This window comes from Stenella coeruleoalba, assembly GCF_951394435.1.
Source record: "Stenella coeruleoalba genome assembly, chromosome: 20".
In the NCBI taxonomy this organism is placed as follows: domain Eukaryota; kingdom Metazoa; phylum Chordata; class Mammalia; order Artiodactyla; family Delphinidae; genus Stenella; species Stenella coeruleoalba.
Window position 1 is genome coordinate 12,916,491 of NC_137166.1, and position 17,602 is coordinate 12,934,092.

Consider the following 17,602-nt stretch of genomic DNA (forward strand, 5'->3'; position numbering starts at 1 on the left):
GGATACTGCGGGCAACATTTTGAAATTATTGGATTAGCTACCAGCCTTTGGATAAAGACATCTCCTTCACCAAAGACTTAGGGAGAAATAGCATAAGGCACAGTTTTAATATTTTCATCTTTCCAAAATGGACCAAGAAATCTTTCTCTTGCCACTTCCTCTCGCCACAAAATTCAAATAAAGAGCGGTAAAACCCTTCTTCCGCTTTTCTCTTTGGGCGAGAGTTGACGGACGTAGGTTTCTACCAATTGTACGAGGCCTTCTCGAGCGTGGTCCCGCCTAGTCTGTTTACGAAGGATCAGCCAATGAGAGCACCGCTGTTTCAGCCAGTGGCGACCAAAGAAAGAAGAAGAGAGGGTATTGGCCGCCGACTGGGACTGCTGCCCAATAGGAGCAGGCCGAGGCCGCAACACAGGCTGGCGGATTGAGCTGCACAACCGGAAGTGGTTGTTGGCGCCAGTCCGGCGAGAGTTCTTCGAAGGAGACTGCAGCTGCTCCGGGGGTCTCGCGAGTCTGACCGCGTCCTTTCGGTTTCAGGTGAGGTGGGCGTTTGCCTCTTCCCAGACCTTGGGCGTCTGGCTCCGGGATGACTTCTCGGGCTGGGTCCATGGACGCTGGGTCCATGGACGCCGGGCCCCGGGACGCCCCAAGATGGGCTGCGGGCCGGCCTGGAACCCGGCTGTCTGAGGAAGTTCGGCCGCTCCGGACGGCCCCAACTGTCGGGGCTGAGTCTCCCGAATCCCCGCTCTTTTGGGGTTGCTGGTGAGGATGGGGGCGGGGAAGGCAGGAACATCGGGGATCCCGGAAGGAGCCGACTTGGCCGCGGGGCCGGAGTCACAGGTACCGGGTTTGCTCTCCAGGCAGCCGAGCCTCAGACTCATCGTCTGCAAATAACTGCCGTCCCGTGGAGCGCCCTCTACTTGCATCACTTTCAAGTTGAACGAAAGACCTATTGTTCTGTCCAACTTTATCTCACAGCAACACTGTGACGTAAACACTTTTATTATCCCCATTTTACAGAGGAGCAAGTCGAATAGGGAACCTCCTAAGGTCCCAGAGGTAGGATGTGACAGAGCAGGGATTTGAACCCAGGTCGGCCCGACTCTCCGCCGGCGCCTCTTATTCTTTTAACTGGGAGCCATCATCCCGACTGGAGCGGACATTGGTTGAAATCTGAGTGACAAAGCTTGGGAAGATTACGGGAGGTCTAGAACCAGGCTGCTCACGGCCTGGGGCCGGGGGGGCGGCGGGGGGACGGAAGCCGACGCACCGCTGCTCAGCCCCAGACCTGGAGGGATTTGTGTTTCCCCACGTTGATTGGGAAGCTTTGCTCCAGTATGGCGCTGGTTAGAGAACTTTCTGCCGGGATGAACATGTTCTATATCTCTCGTATCTCTGTGTCAATATCGGGTGCTAATATGTTCTTAGTTGTTGGGGGATTTTTGGTTGGTTTTGTGTTTTTAGGTGGATGGTGGGTAATTCAGTAGATATTTAGCATCTGCTCTGTACTTCTTGCTGTGTAGGATACACCGATGAATCAGGTTTGGATTCGGCTCTGGGCCTTTCACGTCTCATCAGAACTGGTTGTTCTCTAATCAGAGCTGGCATATGATGGGAAGAAATTTCACTTTTTAATATTTAACCATACTGAGAAGTGCACAGAATAATTTTTAAAAGACCCGTGCATTCACCACCCAGGTCTAACAAATCTTGGCTTTGACTTTTTGATAGAATTCTTTTTTTTTTTTCCTTAAAAAAAAAATTCTGTATTCAAAACCTGATGTGTACCTCTGCACCCTTCCTCTCCTGAATTTGGTATTTTTCATGACTGGGCTTGTTTTATACTATCTTATATCTATAAGTCCATATAGTAGTGTGGTTTTGCATATTTTATAAGTGTCCTAAAATTGGAATTAATAATGGAGGTTGTTCTGTAACTGATAAAATTTTTGAGGAAATTTACCATGTTGGGGTTCTTAGAAGAGAGTGTATGGTTACATCTTGACCAGACGTTTTGCTTCACTTTCTTCTCCATTTTGAGTTCTCTCATTCTTGTACTTCAGTTAATCAAGTATTCTAGCTTGAGCTTTTAATATTATTATTTTTTAACTGTCTTTTGTTTTCTGAAAGAGTTACTCAGGTTTATCTTCCAGTTCTTCTATTAAAGCATTTATTTTGGCTGTAAATTTTCTTTTTTAAGAGCTCTTTCTTGTTTTCTGATTTGATCTTTTTTTCCTTGGCATTCTTTTAAGTTTGGATTTGTTTATTTATTTACTTACTTCTGTTTCTTGCATTGTATTCCTTGCTTTTCTCCGGGTTTCTGCTCTTTGTCTGCTTTGGTCTCTTTCTCTCATGTTGGAGGCTTTTCTTGAATGTCAGTTGTTCTTTGGCTATTTGTTCATATTGAGGAGAGACCCCCAGAAAACTGATTGGAAGTTCTTTATGAATGACTGAATCTTACCAACCAATGGACTTTTACTGTTAGATGTATGGGCAGAGATCCAGCCATTTTCTTGAGAGTCAGAGCTGTCAGTATTTATAGATCTTTCCTCTTGAGCTGGTTTTTTCTAGGCAACAATCCTGTAATTTCCTGCCTTGAGGCATAGAGAATGTATGTAAACCAGAATATTGCGTTCTGGATTTGTGCAGCTGGGGAGAAGGGTTGGAAGTGTCTCACACTTGTGAAAGTTTGTAGACTTTCACTTAACTCTTTGTTTTCACTGCTGGTCTTAAGTCTGTCTGGTTCAAACCTACAGTTGTCTGCAGCATAGGGGGAGGGGTTTTTTGATTGTTTGCCTGAGGGACAGAGTAACTACTTTCACAGGCTTTCCATCTCCTGTCTTTCAATGCTATCTTCTTTGGTACATGGTTTTTACAGTCCCCTCAGTGGAAATTAGCTTGCTTCTCAACAGCACACAGTCCTACCAGTTATCAGTCCGAAAAACTGATTTGTGTGTCTCATACTCTCTTTGCCTTGTACTTGTGGATCCACTGCTTTCAGTAGTTCAGTCCTTATTTTATCGATCGATTTATTTATTTATTTATTTATTTATTTATGGCTGCGTTGAGTCTTCATTCCTGTGCGCGGGCTTTTCTCTAGCTGCAGCGAGCGGGGTCTACTCTTGGTTGTGGTGTGCGCGCTTCTCATCGTGGTGGCTTCTCTTGTTGCCGAGCACAGGCTCTAGGCACGCAAGCTTCAGTAGTTGCGGCATGTGAGCCCTAGAGTGCATGGGCTTCAGTAGTTGCAGCACACAGGATTCAGTACTTGTGGCTTGTGGCCTCTAGAGCACAGAATCAGTAGTTGTGGCACATGGGCTTATTTGCTCTGCAGCATGTGGGATCTTCCTGGACCAGGGATCGAACCTGTGTCTCCTGCATTAGCAGGCGTATTCTTAACCACTGTGCCACCAGGGAAGTCCCTAGATCTATTTTAAAGGTTAGTGCTGTGATCACATGACTTCATGTTTTCAAAAGGCAAACAGGAAAACTGGTTATAAGTACTTATTATGGGAAAAAAAAGTCGAACAAAATCATCTCTTTAAGTTTCTCAGTTTTGCCAAGAATGATCTTAAACAGAAATATTAAAGAACAGATATGATTAGATAAAACATGTCTTATAGCTGATATATTTTACTAATACTTACAAATATTGTTTCTTCAGTGATGGCTCATGAAGCAATGAAATATGATCTTCAGGTGCAGTTAGATCATGGTGCTGCACAACAGCCTGCTCCTCCTGAAGTGGTCAGCGGCCAAGGGGGACCACCCCTGCTCCAGCCTTCTCATACTGAGGTGGTCAGCAGCCAGGAAGGACCACCCCTGTTTGAGCCTGCACCTGCTGCAGTGGTCAGCAGCCAAGGGGGACCAGCCCTGCTCCAGCCCCCTCCTGATGAAGTGGTCAGCAGCCAAGAGGGACTGCCCTGGCTTCGGGCTGCTCCACAGGTATCCATTGATATGACAGAGGAGCTCTCAGGAGAAGAGACTGTGGAGAACATCAATCCAGGAGTTTCAGAGGAGAGTAGGCAGGAATCTGGTGCTAACCACACTGCCCAAGTATCTTCATTGGATCCAGTGAACAGCTTCATCAGTGGGCTGCAGAGACTTCATGGCATGCTGGAATTCCTGAGACCAACTTCGGACCACAGGGTGGGGCCAGTGAGAGCTAGGAGGAGGAGTTCTGCTTCACAGAGGGCAAGAGCTGGAGGGTCTCACAGGACAAACAGTGCCAGGTAAATATATGTATAAACAGTAGGATTAGTGCCAGATGAACCTTAGGCCCTGATCGTAGCCCCAGTGCTGCCAAGAATTGGTGTTGTGACTTGGCAAGTCAGGTGACCTTTCTGAACCCCCGTTACCTCATAAGTCAGATGAAAATAAAAGTGCTTGCCTTATTTACTTCACAAAGTAATGGAGGGGACAAGTTACACTGATATGTTTTGAAAACTCAGTGGTAGTTTGTTGGCAGCGGTTTCTGTAGAGGCTGGCTTTTCTTCAGATCGTTTGTCTCTTGTACATCAAAAAAATATTTAACTTGCAAGGCCACTCCACTCACCCATGTTTCATTGTTCTCCACTTAGTGGTGCAGTAGATTTTGGAAGATGGGCAGGCTGGATTTAGAGAAGCCTTGTGAAAAGTAGAGTGTGAATTAATTTAGAGCTTATCTGACTAAGTGAGAAACATTCTAGCCCTCTTCACCTGATACTGTGTTGTAGAGTTAAAAATAATTTTCTTCCATAGGTTTTGGTTTGAATTTGCCTCTTGAAGGGCTTAGCCGTCAGGTCTTGACAGAGTTATTATGAAGAACAACAATTATCTATGCCTTACCTGTTTTTTCACTTCCTCCAGCTTTTTTTGAAATACTTTGTTTCACATTTGGGCTTCTAAGTATCTTCATAATGTTGAGATTAAATTCAACCTTTTCATTTTAAATATGAAGGAAACTTGGACCCTGAGAGAGTGGTTTGTTCAGGGTCTCATAGCGACAGCACTGAGGAGGTTAGAGCTGGTGTTGGAACTTGAATCTGACTGTTGTCAACAAAAACAGATAGAGGAAGCTTCAGTCAGACCCATATGTTTTCTAACACTGTGAAGATAATGAGGTGACAATAAAAAGTGGTAGCTGGGCCATCTAATACCTATGTTTTACAAATGAGGAAGATGATGGGGTGATTTGTGATTTGACTGGGATAACTGTGGAACTGGACTGTGCCTTCTGATTCTGGATTTCAGCATCCTTTTCCATGGATCCTGCTGATTACTGTATCAGGGCCTGCTATTACTGTGGCTTCAGTCTCTGTAATGCCTGGTCACTGCTGGATGTGATCCATCAAGGGTGAGAGGTGCCTAGTTTTGTGTTGACAAGAGTTGCAAATGTATGCTACTCTGTTATTTTAAGATGCCGTTTACTCGGATTTTGAAAGCAAAGTAGGATTTCATACATTTGTGTCATAGGTGAAAGTACCTTGTAGTGCAATTTGGGGTCCCTGTTGAAGTAAGGGGGCTGAGAGTTGAGAGTGGTGTCCCCAAGAACTGTCAAGAGGCCTCTTGCAGTAGTCCTCACGCTTGGTTGTTCATCCACTCATGAGCAGGCGGGGGTGGAGATTGCTCTTGGTCGGGGACTTTTGTGTTAACCAGTTCACAGGAGAGTGACACTTATAAACCAGATGCCAATTTACAGAGAAAATTAGAAACACCACAGAAACCAAATTCTCTTGTTGGCATGGTCAGCATGATTCACCTAGGGGATGCTGCCACGCTGAAGCCAGACTCTAATCAGAAAATAGCTTGATGTGCGTAGAATCTCTGCTCAGGGACTGAGCTACAGAATTTAGATGTTAAATGATGTCAGTTAAGCTATTTGACTGACGGTCATATGTTTGTCTCCACAAAGAGAATAAACCTTAAAGGCAAGGAATTATGCAGTTCAGTGGAGAGAACATGGATTCTGGAGCCAGATAAATGTGGCGTTAAAATTTTTTTTCCTTTAAATTGTGTTGTAAACAAATTCCACACTAAATTCACATAAAAGTCTGAGCTTTTCCAGGACTTATTGCTTATACCTTCTGAATTTCTTGAGGTGAATTTCTCATTATGGTGTTTGACATTACTCACCTGACAGACCATTCCTGGGCCAGGTGCTGAGAGCCTGGGCCAAGGTGAGCAGCTTTTGCCTCAGACTCCGCCAAGAAGCCAAAATTGGGGAAACCTTCATAGTGGGATATTTTTCCCAACTACTTCTCAGCCAAGGTCACAAACTCCTTTCCTGTTTCTTTGTTTGAGGCTGCTTGATTCTGACAGCCAGCATCATCACTTATTCATCAAATATTTGTAACACTCCACTATGTGAGAGACTGAACTTTTGCCTTGAAGATATGTTGGTGAACAGGACAGATCAGGGTACCGTTTCTCTTGGAGCTTATGGAATCTAGGACTATAGAGGGTAAGCAAGGGGCAAGAACTTACTATACTGTTATTTAATTCAGAGATGATAAGTGCGGGAAAAAAGGAGAATTTCTTGGGTTCTAAGACTGTACTCCTAGCACTGCCTCCCAGTTGCTCTTCATAGTTCGTCTTTTATATGTCCCCGCCTGACCTTGGAAATGCCTCTTTTGCTATGTAAAAGCAATATTAATGAGTGATTTTTAAAAAAATAGTCAATCACTTAATTTTTTACTGGTTTCTATGCAGAATGTTATTGATATGCACGTAATAGCCTAACTTTATTATGTATTTCATTTGGTTAAAATGTTCTTAGGAAATACTGTTCTTATATTCTTATTCTCATGAGTAGCTATAGCTGCTGTTCATGCACAGTTCCTAAAATAAGTTTGTAAACTTCGTTAGCATTTTTTTTTTGAAAAGGAAACCTGAGTGACATCAGTGAAAACGGCAGAGTAAGGACCCCAGAAAATTCTCTCCATAAAATCATTGAAACAGGGCTTCCCTGGTGGCGCAGTGGTTGGGAGTCTGCCTGTCAATGCAGGGGACATGGATTCGAGCCCTGGTCTGGGAAGATCCCACATGCCATGGAGCAACTAAGCCCGTGTGCCACAGCTACTGAGCCTGCACGTCTGGAGCCTGTGCTCCGCAACGGGAGAGGCCGCGACAGTGAGAGGCCCGCGCACCGCGATGAAGAGTGGCCCCCGCTCGCCGCAACTGGAGAAAGAAAGCCCTCACACAGAAACGAAGACCCGACACAGCCATAAATAAAGAAATAAATTTATTTTTTTAAAAAATAATTGAAACAACTGGCAAAATTTATCAAAATCAACTTTTCAGTACTCTGGAAATTAACCAAATACTTGTAGCAATTCAGTGAGTGATTCTCAAACCAGCTGAATCTCAGTAAGAACTGTAAGCTTTGTGGCATTCCCTATTCCCATCCCCTTCTTCAGCTTCATAGTAGTCTTTTTTTTTAAAAAAAAAAATTTATTTATTTATTTGGCTGCGTTGGGTCTTAGTTGCAGCATGTGGGATCTTTCATTGTGGCACGCGGACTTCGTTGCCCCACGGCATGTGGGATCTTAGTTCCCCGACCAGGGATCGAACCCATGCTCCCTGCATTAGAAGGCTGATTCTTAACCACTACTATCGAGGGACTTACTATGAAGTCCCTCCATGGTAGTCTTGAAAACTAAATGTCTGCAATCACAGTGAAAAGGCAGCAGTCTGGAAGCAACTAGAGAGAGTAGAATGGAATTGGAGGTCCTTCAAAGCCTCATCCCCAGAGAATTCTCTTCCTTTGACCTGTTTGTTGGTTTCCTGGAAGATCCCACTTGAAAGGCAATCCCTGGCTTGTCCAGTTCGAAAATTCTAAAGCCTTTTCCCCAGGGTCTGCCTGTGGCAGTGGATGACCATTGGGGCAAACATTAGACTAACCAAAAAGTTTAAAAGGAAAAGGTGGAGAATGAGATCTTCCTATGGGGTTTTGAAAAGTTTTGACATATTCCTGGGAATCTAGAAGGCCACATACATGCCCAGGGCTGTGTGCAGCTGGGCCCACAATCAGGAAAGACCTAGGAAGGCACTAAGCTCTCAACTCTGGCTGACTTTGAGGCTCTGCATAAGCAGGAAATGAAGGCTGAGGCAGAATTGTCACCTGCCTGGCTGATTATTGATGATGTGTCCCAACACACACATCAAGTCTCTCACCAAAGACTGGGAGGTGTACTGATTCCAAGTGTTTAAGGAAATCTCTATCTAGTCATGAACTGAACACTAAGCTAACCAAACAGAAACTTCAGTGGCCACACACAACAAAGAATGCAAACTTTATAGAATTAACTTCAGAAAAGTCACTAAACCAATAGTAACAACTATAAGAAATAGCAACAACAACAAACCCTGGGAATGGGTGAAATCTCATTTCCAGAGTTACCACATTATATTATTTGAAACGTCCCGTTTTCAAGAAAAAATAAGATATGTAAAGAAAGTATAGCCAAAACACAGGAAGAAAAAACAGAAACTGTACATGAAGAAACCAAGATGTTGGACTTACTAGACCAACTTTAAATCTGCTATTTAAATATATTCAAAGAACTAAAGCAAAGTATAAAACAACAAAATAGACAATATCAATAAAGAGACTGAAGTTATAAAAATGTACAAAATAGAAATACTGGAGTTGACACAGTAAATGGAAAAAAATCACTAGAGAGCTCAACAGCAGGTTTGAGCAGGCAAAAGAGAGAACTTTTGTCCTTCTTTGACATTTTTGACTTGAAAAGTGGCTCAAAATAAGAGATGAGACAATGATGACCATAGCCAGGCTTCATACCTTCAAAAGACCTTGGTCTTAGTAGCTGCAGAAGCAGAATCCCATGAGGCCATATTTGATCAATAGGGCCCTTTTAGGGCTTCCCTGGTGGCACAGTGGTTGAGAGTCCGCCTGCTGATGCAGGGGACACGGGTTCGTGCCCTAGTCCGGGAGGATCGCATATGCCACGGATCGGCTGGGCCTGTGGGCCATGGCCGCTGGGCCTGTGCATCCGGAGCCTGTGCTCCGCAATGGGAGAGGCCACGGCAGTGAGAGGCTGGCGTACCAAAAAAAAAAATAGGGCCCTTTTTCTTCTTGCCCACTCTCTTTTCAGCCCCCTAATATCAGCAGACAAATTGCTGAGTCAGCCCTCCCTCCCTCCCTCCCTTTCTTTATATTAATGAGTCATGTCTTTAAAAGGTATTGACAAAAGAAATGCCAGTAAAGTAGGATTAGCTTTTAGCAGAGGGGTCAGGCTTCAGTGTGGGCTAATGGAATACTTGAGTGGAAAGAGCATGTCTAGTCCAGTCAGCACCTGCCTGAATCTCTATTCCTACTTCAGCGTTCAAAGGCAGCATTTAATGGCCTGGTGATGCATTAAAATGACTAGGATTTACCTCCAAATTACTGTGGATTATTCTTGTGATGATGGTACATTGTACAAGAATTCTGTTGTCTTTCTGCATATATAGGTTGAGATCACCGCTGGATGCTTACTTTCAAGTGAGCAGGACGCAGCCTCATTCGCCAGCCACCTCTTATGGTTCAGAGACTAGGAATCCTGTCTCTGAAGACTTGCAGGTATCAGGTAGTTCTGACAGTGACAGCTCCACAGAGTATGAAGAGGGAGTTGTCCAGGCAGAGGAACCTGGAGCTGTTGTTTTAGAAGGTGAGTGTTTTATCCAGATTTGATCCACAAGGTCAACATCTGGAAAGCTTAGACTCCAGAAGGCTAGAAACTCTAGACTAGTGTTTTAATACTTTGCCTTTTCACCCCAAATGTCATAGATTAATGCTTTATAGTACAGAGCTTTCACTGGCCATAACTATATAGAGAGGATTTGATCTGGCTTGCAATTTAATGTGATTTGTGACCCATTGAGTTGGTCACTTTATAATGGCATTTTACATTCCCTTTCGTTTTCTTAGACATTTGAGAAGGAAGTAGATTATTTAAAAGAAAAGCTTTGTAAATTCAGCACCCTGTCTAGTCAGGTACTTTTTAAGTCCTAGTGTAATGTTACGTGTTGTGCAAGTGGAAGTTTATTTAACAGTAGATGCGCAGAGACCCTTTAAGCATATGCTTGTATTAAAAAACTCTCTGGGGACTTCCCTGGTGGCACAGTGAATAAGAATCCGCCTGCCAATGCAGGGGACACGGATTCGATCCCTGGTCTGGGAGGATCCCACGTACTGCGGAGCAACTAAGCCCACGAGCCACAACTACTGAAGCTCACACGCCTAGAGCCCATGCTCCGCAACAAGAAAAGCCACCACAAGGAGAAGCCTGCGCACCACAATGAAGAGTAGCCCCCGGTCGCCACAACTAGAGAAAGCCCGTGCGCAGCAACAAAGACCCAACGCAGCCAAAAATAAATAAAATTAAATCTTTACCCAGAAAAAAAACAAAAACCAAAAAACCTATCTGATACCCTACACTGTAGTCTTCTCACACTAAAGGGAACCAAGGCTTGGAGAAGTGGCTTTCCAGGTCTGTGATAGGAAATATACAAGATGGGCCTAGGGCATTTTATTGTGCTGGAAAGCAAGGAAGCCGTCTGAGTCTTACGCAGTTACATCAGTAGGCATAGGTGCAACCTTGAAAGAGATCCTACTGGCCTAAGTTGGGACAGTTTGAGCATTAAAAAGAATAATGAATGTATTCTTAGATTACAGATTGAAATACATCAAATCTGTGTGAATCTATAAATTCATAATTGTGCACTTTTTTTAAAAAAAAAAAACCTTACTTATCACCATAATAAGTTATTAGAGCCCTAACTCATTGCTCTGAAAACTGTTGAATAGAGGATTAAGCATTTATCCTGCCTTTCCTATATGAACTGTATCCAGAAAACCAAATAGTTGATGGAGAAGGTCTTTTAAGTGTTTGTTTGTTTGTTTTTTGTTTTTGTTTTTGTTTTTCGATATGCGGGCCTCTCACTGTTGTGGCCTCTCCCGTTGCGGAGCACAGGCTCCGGACGCGCAGGCTCAGCGGCCATGGCTTATGGGCCCAGCCGCTCCGCGGCATGTGGGATCTTCCTGGACCGGGGCACGAACCTGTGTCCCCTGCATTGGCAGGTGGACTCTCAACCACTGCGCCACCAGGGAAGCCCTGTTTGTTTGTTTTTAAGACTTTTTTTTTTTAGAGTAGTTTATGGTTCACAACAAAGCTGAAAGGAAGCTAGAGAGATCTCCCATATGCACCTGCCCCCCTCCCTCCCCTACACATACATGCACTGCCTCTCCATTATTGGCATCATTCACCAGAATGGTGCGTTAGTTACACACTGTAATCACTCGAAGTCTTTGGTTTACCTTGGGGTTTACTGTTGGTGTTGCACATTCTATAAGTTTGGACAAATGTATAATGACATACATCCATCATTATAATATCATATACAGTATTTTCAGTGCCCTAAAGATTCTCTATGCTCTGCCTATTCTTCCCTTCCACCCACCCCCTAAGGAAGTTTTTTTTAATAGAAAACTTCCAGCTAGTAATTGTAGCATGAATGATAGGGGGGAAAATTATCATTTTGTGACTCCTAATGCATTGATGTATCTAGTCAAAGATCATCAGTGACTCTTCAAACCATTAGATTGGAAGGTTGGTGGGAGTCTTTTTAATAGAGGGACCAGGCTGACACCACCTGAACCCACTGATCAATCTTAGCATTTCAGAAAGTGAAACCACCAGATTTTATGTGCCTCTTGATGTGCTGCAATCAGAAATGTCCAGGGCTTCCCTGGTGGCGCAGTGGTTAACAATCCACCTGCCAGTGCAGGGGACACGGGTTCAATCCCTGGTCCGGGAAGATTCCACATGCCGTGGAGCAACTAGGCCCGTGAGCCACAGCTACTGAGCCTGCTCATCTGGAGCCTGTGCCCCGCAACAAGAGAGGCCACGATAGTGAAAGGCCCGCGCACCGTGATGAAGAGTGACCCTCGCACCATGATGAAGAGTGGCCCCCACTTGCCGCAACTAGAGAAAGCCCTCGCACGAAACGAAGACCCAACACAGCCAAAAAAAAAAAAAGACATCATTAAAAGAGTGAGATGGCAACCCACTGACTAGAGAAAACATTCATAATACATATATCCAGAAAAGGGCTTATATCTAGAATACATAAATAACTTCTACCACCTTATAGAAAAATGGGCCGAAGATTTGCAAAGGTATTTCCAAAACAAGATAGCTAAATGTCCAATAAATGTATACAGAGATTTGATTAGTCATCAGGGAAATACAGATTAAAACCACAGTGTGGTAACTGATATGCACCCACCGCAACAGCTAAAATTTAAAAGACTGACAATATCAAGTATTGGGAAGGATATAAAGCAACCAGACCTCTCATAGAGTACTGGTGGGAGTGTAAATTTTTTTTTTTTAATTCTGCTTGTAAGAGGTTCACTTTATTTATTTTTTTATTGAAGCATAGTTGATTTACAATGTTGTGTTAGTTTCTGCTGTACAGCAAAGAGATTCAGTTATATATATGTATATTCTTTTTTTATATATTCTTTTCCATTATGGTTTATCATAGGATATTTATTTATCTATTTATTTATTTTTGGCTGTGTTGGGTCTTTGTTGCTGCACGTGGGCTTTCTCTTGTTGCGGTGCCTGGGCTTCTCGTTGCTGAGAATGGGCTGTAGGGCTTCAGTAGTTGTGGCACGTGGGCTTAGTTGCTCCATGGTATGTGGGATCCTTCCAGACCAGGGATTGAACCCATGTCCCCTGCATTGGTAGGCGGATCCTTAACCACTGCACCACCAGGGAGGTCCCTCTTCTGCTCTTTTTTTTTTCTTTGCATTTTTGAGTGTTTTATTTATATCGAATTGGATAAAATGTGTGTATTTCTCAGACAGAAAAGACATGTCGAGGTAGAAATGTACCGTTCAACTATTCATGGGTACACAAGTACACTGGGGAGATTGTAAAAGTGCAGATTGTGATTCAGTAGGTCCGGTAGGCCTGAGTTCTATTTTTTTTGGGGGGGGGGGGTTGAGTAATTTTTATTTAAAATTTTTATTTCCTTGTATCTTTTTTTTATTTTTACTTCTTTATTAGAGTATAATTGCTTTACAATGGTGTGTTAGTTTCTGCTTTATAACAAAGTGAATCAGTTATACATATACATATGTTCCCATATCTCTTCCCTCTTGTGTCTCCCTCCCTCCCACCCTCCCTATCCCACCCCTCCAGGCGGTCACAAAGCACCGAGCTGATCTCCCTGTGCTATGTGGCTGCTTCCCACTAGCTATCTACCTTACATTTGGTAGTGTTTATATGTCCATGCCTCTCTCTCTCGCTTTGTCACAGCTTACCCATTCCCCTCCCCATATCCTCAAGTCCATTCTCTAGTAGGTCTGTGTCTTTATTCCTGTCTTACCCCTAGGTTCTTCGTGACATTTTTTTTTCCCTTAAATTCCATATATATGTGTTAGCATACGGTATTTGTCGTTCTCTTTCTGACTTACTCTGCCCATTTTTTGATTGGGTTGTTTTTTTGTTGTTGAGTTGTATGAGCTGTTTGTATATTTTGGAAATTAAGCCCATGTCAGTCACATCTTTTGCAGATATTTTCTCCCATTCTGTAGGTTGTCTTTTCATTTTGCTTATGGTTTCCTTTGCTGTACAAAAGCTTGTAAGTTTGATTGGGTTCCATTTATTTAGTTTTGTTTTTATTTCTATTGCTTTGGGAGACTGACCTAAGAAAACATTGGTATGATTTGTTTTGCCTATGATCTCTTCTTAGGAGTTTTATGGTGTCATGTTTTATCTTTAAGTCTTTGAGCCATTTTGAATTTATTTTAGTGTATGGTGAGAAGGTGTGTTCTAACTTCATTTATTTACATATGGCTGTCCAACTTTCCCAACACCACTTGCTAAAGAGACTGTCTTTTTCCCATTGTATATTCTTGCCTCCTTTGTTGAAGATTAATTGACTGTAGGTGTGTGGGTTTATTTGTGGGCTCTATTTTCTGTTCCATTGATCCATATGTCTGTTTTTGTGCCAATACCATGCTGTTTTGATTACTGTAGCTTTGTGGTATTGTCTGAAGTCTGGGAGGGTTATGCCTCCTGCTTCATTCTTTTTTTCAGGATTGCTTTGGCAATTCTGGGTCTTTTATGGTTCCATATAAATTTTAGGATTATTTGTTCTAGTGCTGTGAAAAATGTCATGGGTAATTTGATAGGGATTGCATTAAATCTGTAGGCTGCTTTGGGTAGTATGACCATTTTAGCAGTATTAATTCTTCCAGTCCAAGAGCATGGGATATCTTTCCATTTCTTTGAATCATCTTCAGTTTCCTTTATTAATGTTTTATAGTTCTCAGTGAATAAGTCTTTTTCCTCCTTAGTCAGGTTTATTTCTAAATATTTTATTTTGGGGGGTGTGATTTTTTTCTTTCTTCTTTTTGGCCACACAGCATGCGGGATCTTAGTTCCCTGACCGGGGATTGAACTCATGCCCCATGCAGTGGAAGTGCGGAGTCTTAACCATTGGACTGCCAGGGAAGTCCCTTGTGGGTGTGATTTTTAAAAGGTATTGTATTTTTACATCCCCTTTCTAATACTTCATTGTTAGTGTAAAATGCAACTGATTTCTCTGTATGTTAATCTTGTATCCTGCTACCTTGCTGAATTCCTTTATCAGTTCTTCTAGTAGTTTTTGTGTGGAGTCCTTAAGATTTTATATATATAGTATCATATTATGTGCATATAATGACAGTTTTACCTCTTCCCTTCCAATTTGGATACCTTTTATTTCTTTTTCTTGTCTGATTGCTGTGGCTAGGACTTCCAGTACTATGTTGAATAGAAGTGGTGAGAGTGGGCATCCTTGTCTTGTTCCAGATTTTAGCAGGAATGCTTTCAGCTTTTCACCATTGAGTATTATATTGTCTGTGAGTTTGTCATAAACAGACATGTTTATGACAAAAAACATGTTCTTGTTTTTTGAGGAAGGCATGTATCGCTTGAACTTCTCTGTAAGAACTGCTTTTGCTGCATCCCATAGATTTTGTATGGTTGTGTTTTCATTGTCATTTGTCTCAAGGTATTTTTTAATTTCCTGTTTGATTTCATCATTGACCCATTGGTTTTTTAGTAGCATGTTGTTTAGTTTCCATGTAATCGTTTTTTTCTCATTTCTTTTTCTGTGGTTGATTTCTAGTTTCATGCTGTCGTGGTCACAAAAGATGCTTGAGATAATTTCTAAAAATATCAATTAAGTCTAACAGTTCTGTTGTATCATTTAGGATCTCTGTTTGCTGTATTGATTTTCAGTCTAGAAGATCCGTCCATTGATGTGAGTGGGGTGTTAAAGTCTCCTACTATTATTGTATTCCTGTCAGTCTCTCCCTTTATGTCTGTTAATTGTGTTTTATGTATTTTGATGCTTCTATATTAGGTGCATATATGTTGATGAGTTAAAATCCTCTTCTTGTGTTGATCCTTTTATCATTATATAGTGTCCTTTATCTTTCCTTATGGCCTTTTTCTTAAAGTCTATTTTGTCTGATATGAGTATTGCAACCCCCACTTTCTTATCATTTCTGTTAGCACCATATATCTTTTTCCATCCCCTCACTTTCAATCTGTATGTGTGCTTTGCCCTAAAGTGGGTCTCTTGTAGGCAGCATATTGTAGGCTTTTGTTGTTTCTATCCAGTCTGCCACTCTGTGTCTTTTGATTGGAGCATTTAGTCCATTGACATTTAAAGTAATTTTTTTTAAAGAAATATACTATTTATTTATTTATTTGTTTGTTTGTTTATTTATTTATTTTGCGGTACACGGGCCTCTCACTGCTGTGGCCTCTCCCGTTGCGGAGCACAGGCTCCAACGCGCAGGCCCAGCGGCCATGGCTCACGGGCCCAGCCGCTCCGCGGCACGTGGGATCCTCCCAGACCGGGGCACGAACCCGTGTCCCCTGCATCGGCAGGCGGACCCTCAACCACTGCGCCACCAGGGAAGCCCCCATTTATTTATTTTTTAATGTTACAGTTTCTTTATTATTTTCTCAATTTTTTTAATTAAAAAAATGTATCTTTATTATTATTATTATATTTTTGGCTGTGTTGGGTCTTCATTGCTGTGCACGGGCTTTCTCTAGTTGCAGCAAGCGGGGGCTACTCTTTGTTGCCATGCACAGGCCTCTCCTTGCAGTGGCTTCTCTTGTGGAGCATGGGCTCTAGACGCGCAGGCTTCAGTAGTTGCAGCACATGTGCTCAGTAGTTGTGGCACATGGGCTTAGTTGCTCTGTGGCATGTGGGAGCTTCCTAGACCAGGGATCAAACCCATGTCCCCTGTGTTGGCAGGCGGATTCTTAACTACTGCACCATCAGGGGAGTCCTTAAGGTAATTATTGATAGATATGTATTTAGTGCCATTTTAAACCTTGTTTTCCCATTGATTTTATATTTCTTCTTTTTCCCTTTTTTTCTTTTTGTTTTTCCTTTTGTGGTTTGATTCTTCTTATTATTAGTTTTTATTGGAGTATAGCTGATTTACAATGTTGTGTTAGTTTCTGCTGTACAGCAAAGTCAATCAGTTATACATATACATATATCCACTCTTTTTTAGATTCTGTTCCCATATAGGTCATTACAGAGTATTGAGTAGAGTACCCTGTGCTATGCAGTAGGTTCTTATTAGTTATCTATTTTATATATAGTAGTGTGTATTTGTCAATCCCAGTCTCCCAATTTATCCCTTCCCCCGATTATCTTTTGTATTATACTTATGTTCTCTTCTTTTTGGTTTTTGTGTATGTTTTTAATTTGTGGTTACCCTGTTTTTCAAGTATAGTAACCCTTTCCTATATCTGCTTGCCTTAGACTGGTAGTCATATGGGCTCAAATACATTTAAGGAAATTTTTTTTTTTAATCTACATTTTCTTACTCTCCTCCCCCACATTTTATGATTTTGATGTCCTCTTTTATATCAAAATGTAAATTGGTACAAACATTTTGCTAGTATTGTTATACACTTACTATATATATATAGAACCAGTGGCTCAACAATTTCACTTTTAGGTATATAGCCAAGGAAGTGAGTACATGTGTTCATGAACGACATGTATAAGAATGTAATAACACTGTTTGTAATAGGAAAAAACTGAAAACTATCCACAAACCCATTAGCAGTAGAATGGATAAATAAATGTTATATTTTTACGCAGTAAAACACAGAAGTGAAAATGAACTACAACTCCACACATTAGTATGGAAAAACCTTGCAAAGAATGTCAAACAGAAGTAGCAGAAAGTGGGTAACTCAGATGCCATTTATATATAAAAACAGGCAAAACCAGTCGATGGTGTTAAAATTTAGTAAAGTAGTTACTTTTGGGGGGCAAGGTCACCTCCCTGCCTGTCACCCAAGATAAAAAGAGGACATAAGGGTATAAGGGCCACTCTTAGGGTTGTTGGTGATGTTCTGGTTTATAGTTCAGTTTGTGAAAATTCACTAAAAATATTTATGGTACACTTTTCTGTATGCATATTACATTTCAATAAAAGATTTTTTTTTAAAGAGCCAATTTGAAGGGATTCTTTCTGGCTTACGATGGAACAATTTGAGCCTCAAAAAGAAAAATAACTAAAAAT

General features: G+C 41.9%; 1 protein-coding gene across 2 annotated transcripts in view; it reads left to right on the top strand.

Moving 5' to 3' along the window:
- Nucleotides 1-397: 397 nt before the first annotated feature.
- RFWD3 (ring finger and WD repeat domain 3) overlaps nucleotides 398-17,602 on the top strand; it is a 40,892-nt gene continuing 23,687 nt past the window's right edge. For both annotated transcript variants that reach the window (XM_079906778.1, XM_079906779.1), the window contains exons 1-3: nucleotides 398-537; nucleotides 3,662-4,229; nucleotides 9,451-9,647. In XM_079906778.1, the coding sequence (XP_079762904.1) occupies nucleotides 3,664-4,229; nucleotides 9,451-9,647 (763 nt within the window). In that variant the 5' untranslated portion in view covers nucleotides 398-537; nucleotides 3,662-3,663. The remainder of the gene's footprint in view (nucleotides 538-3,661; nucleotides 4,230-9,450; nucleotides 9,648-17,602) is intronic.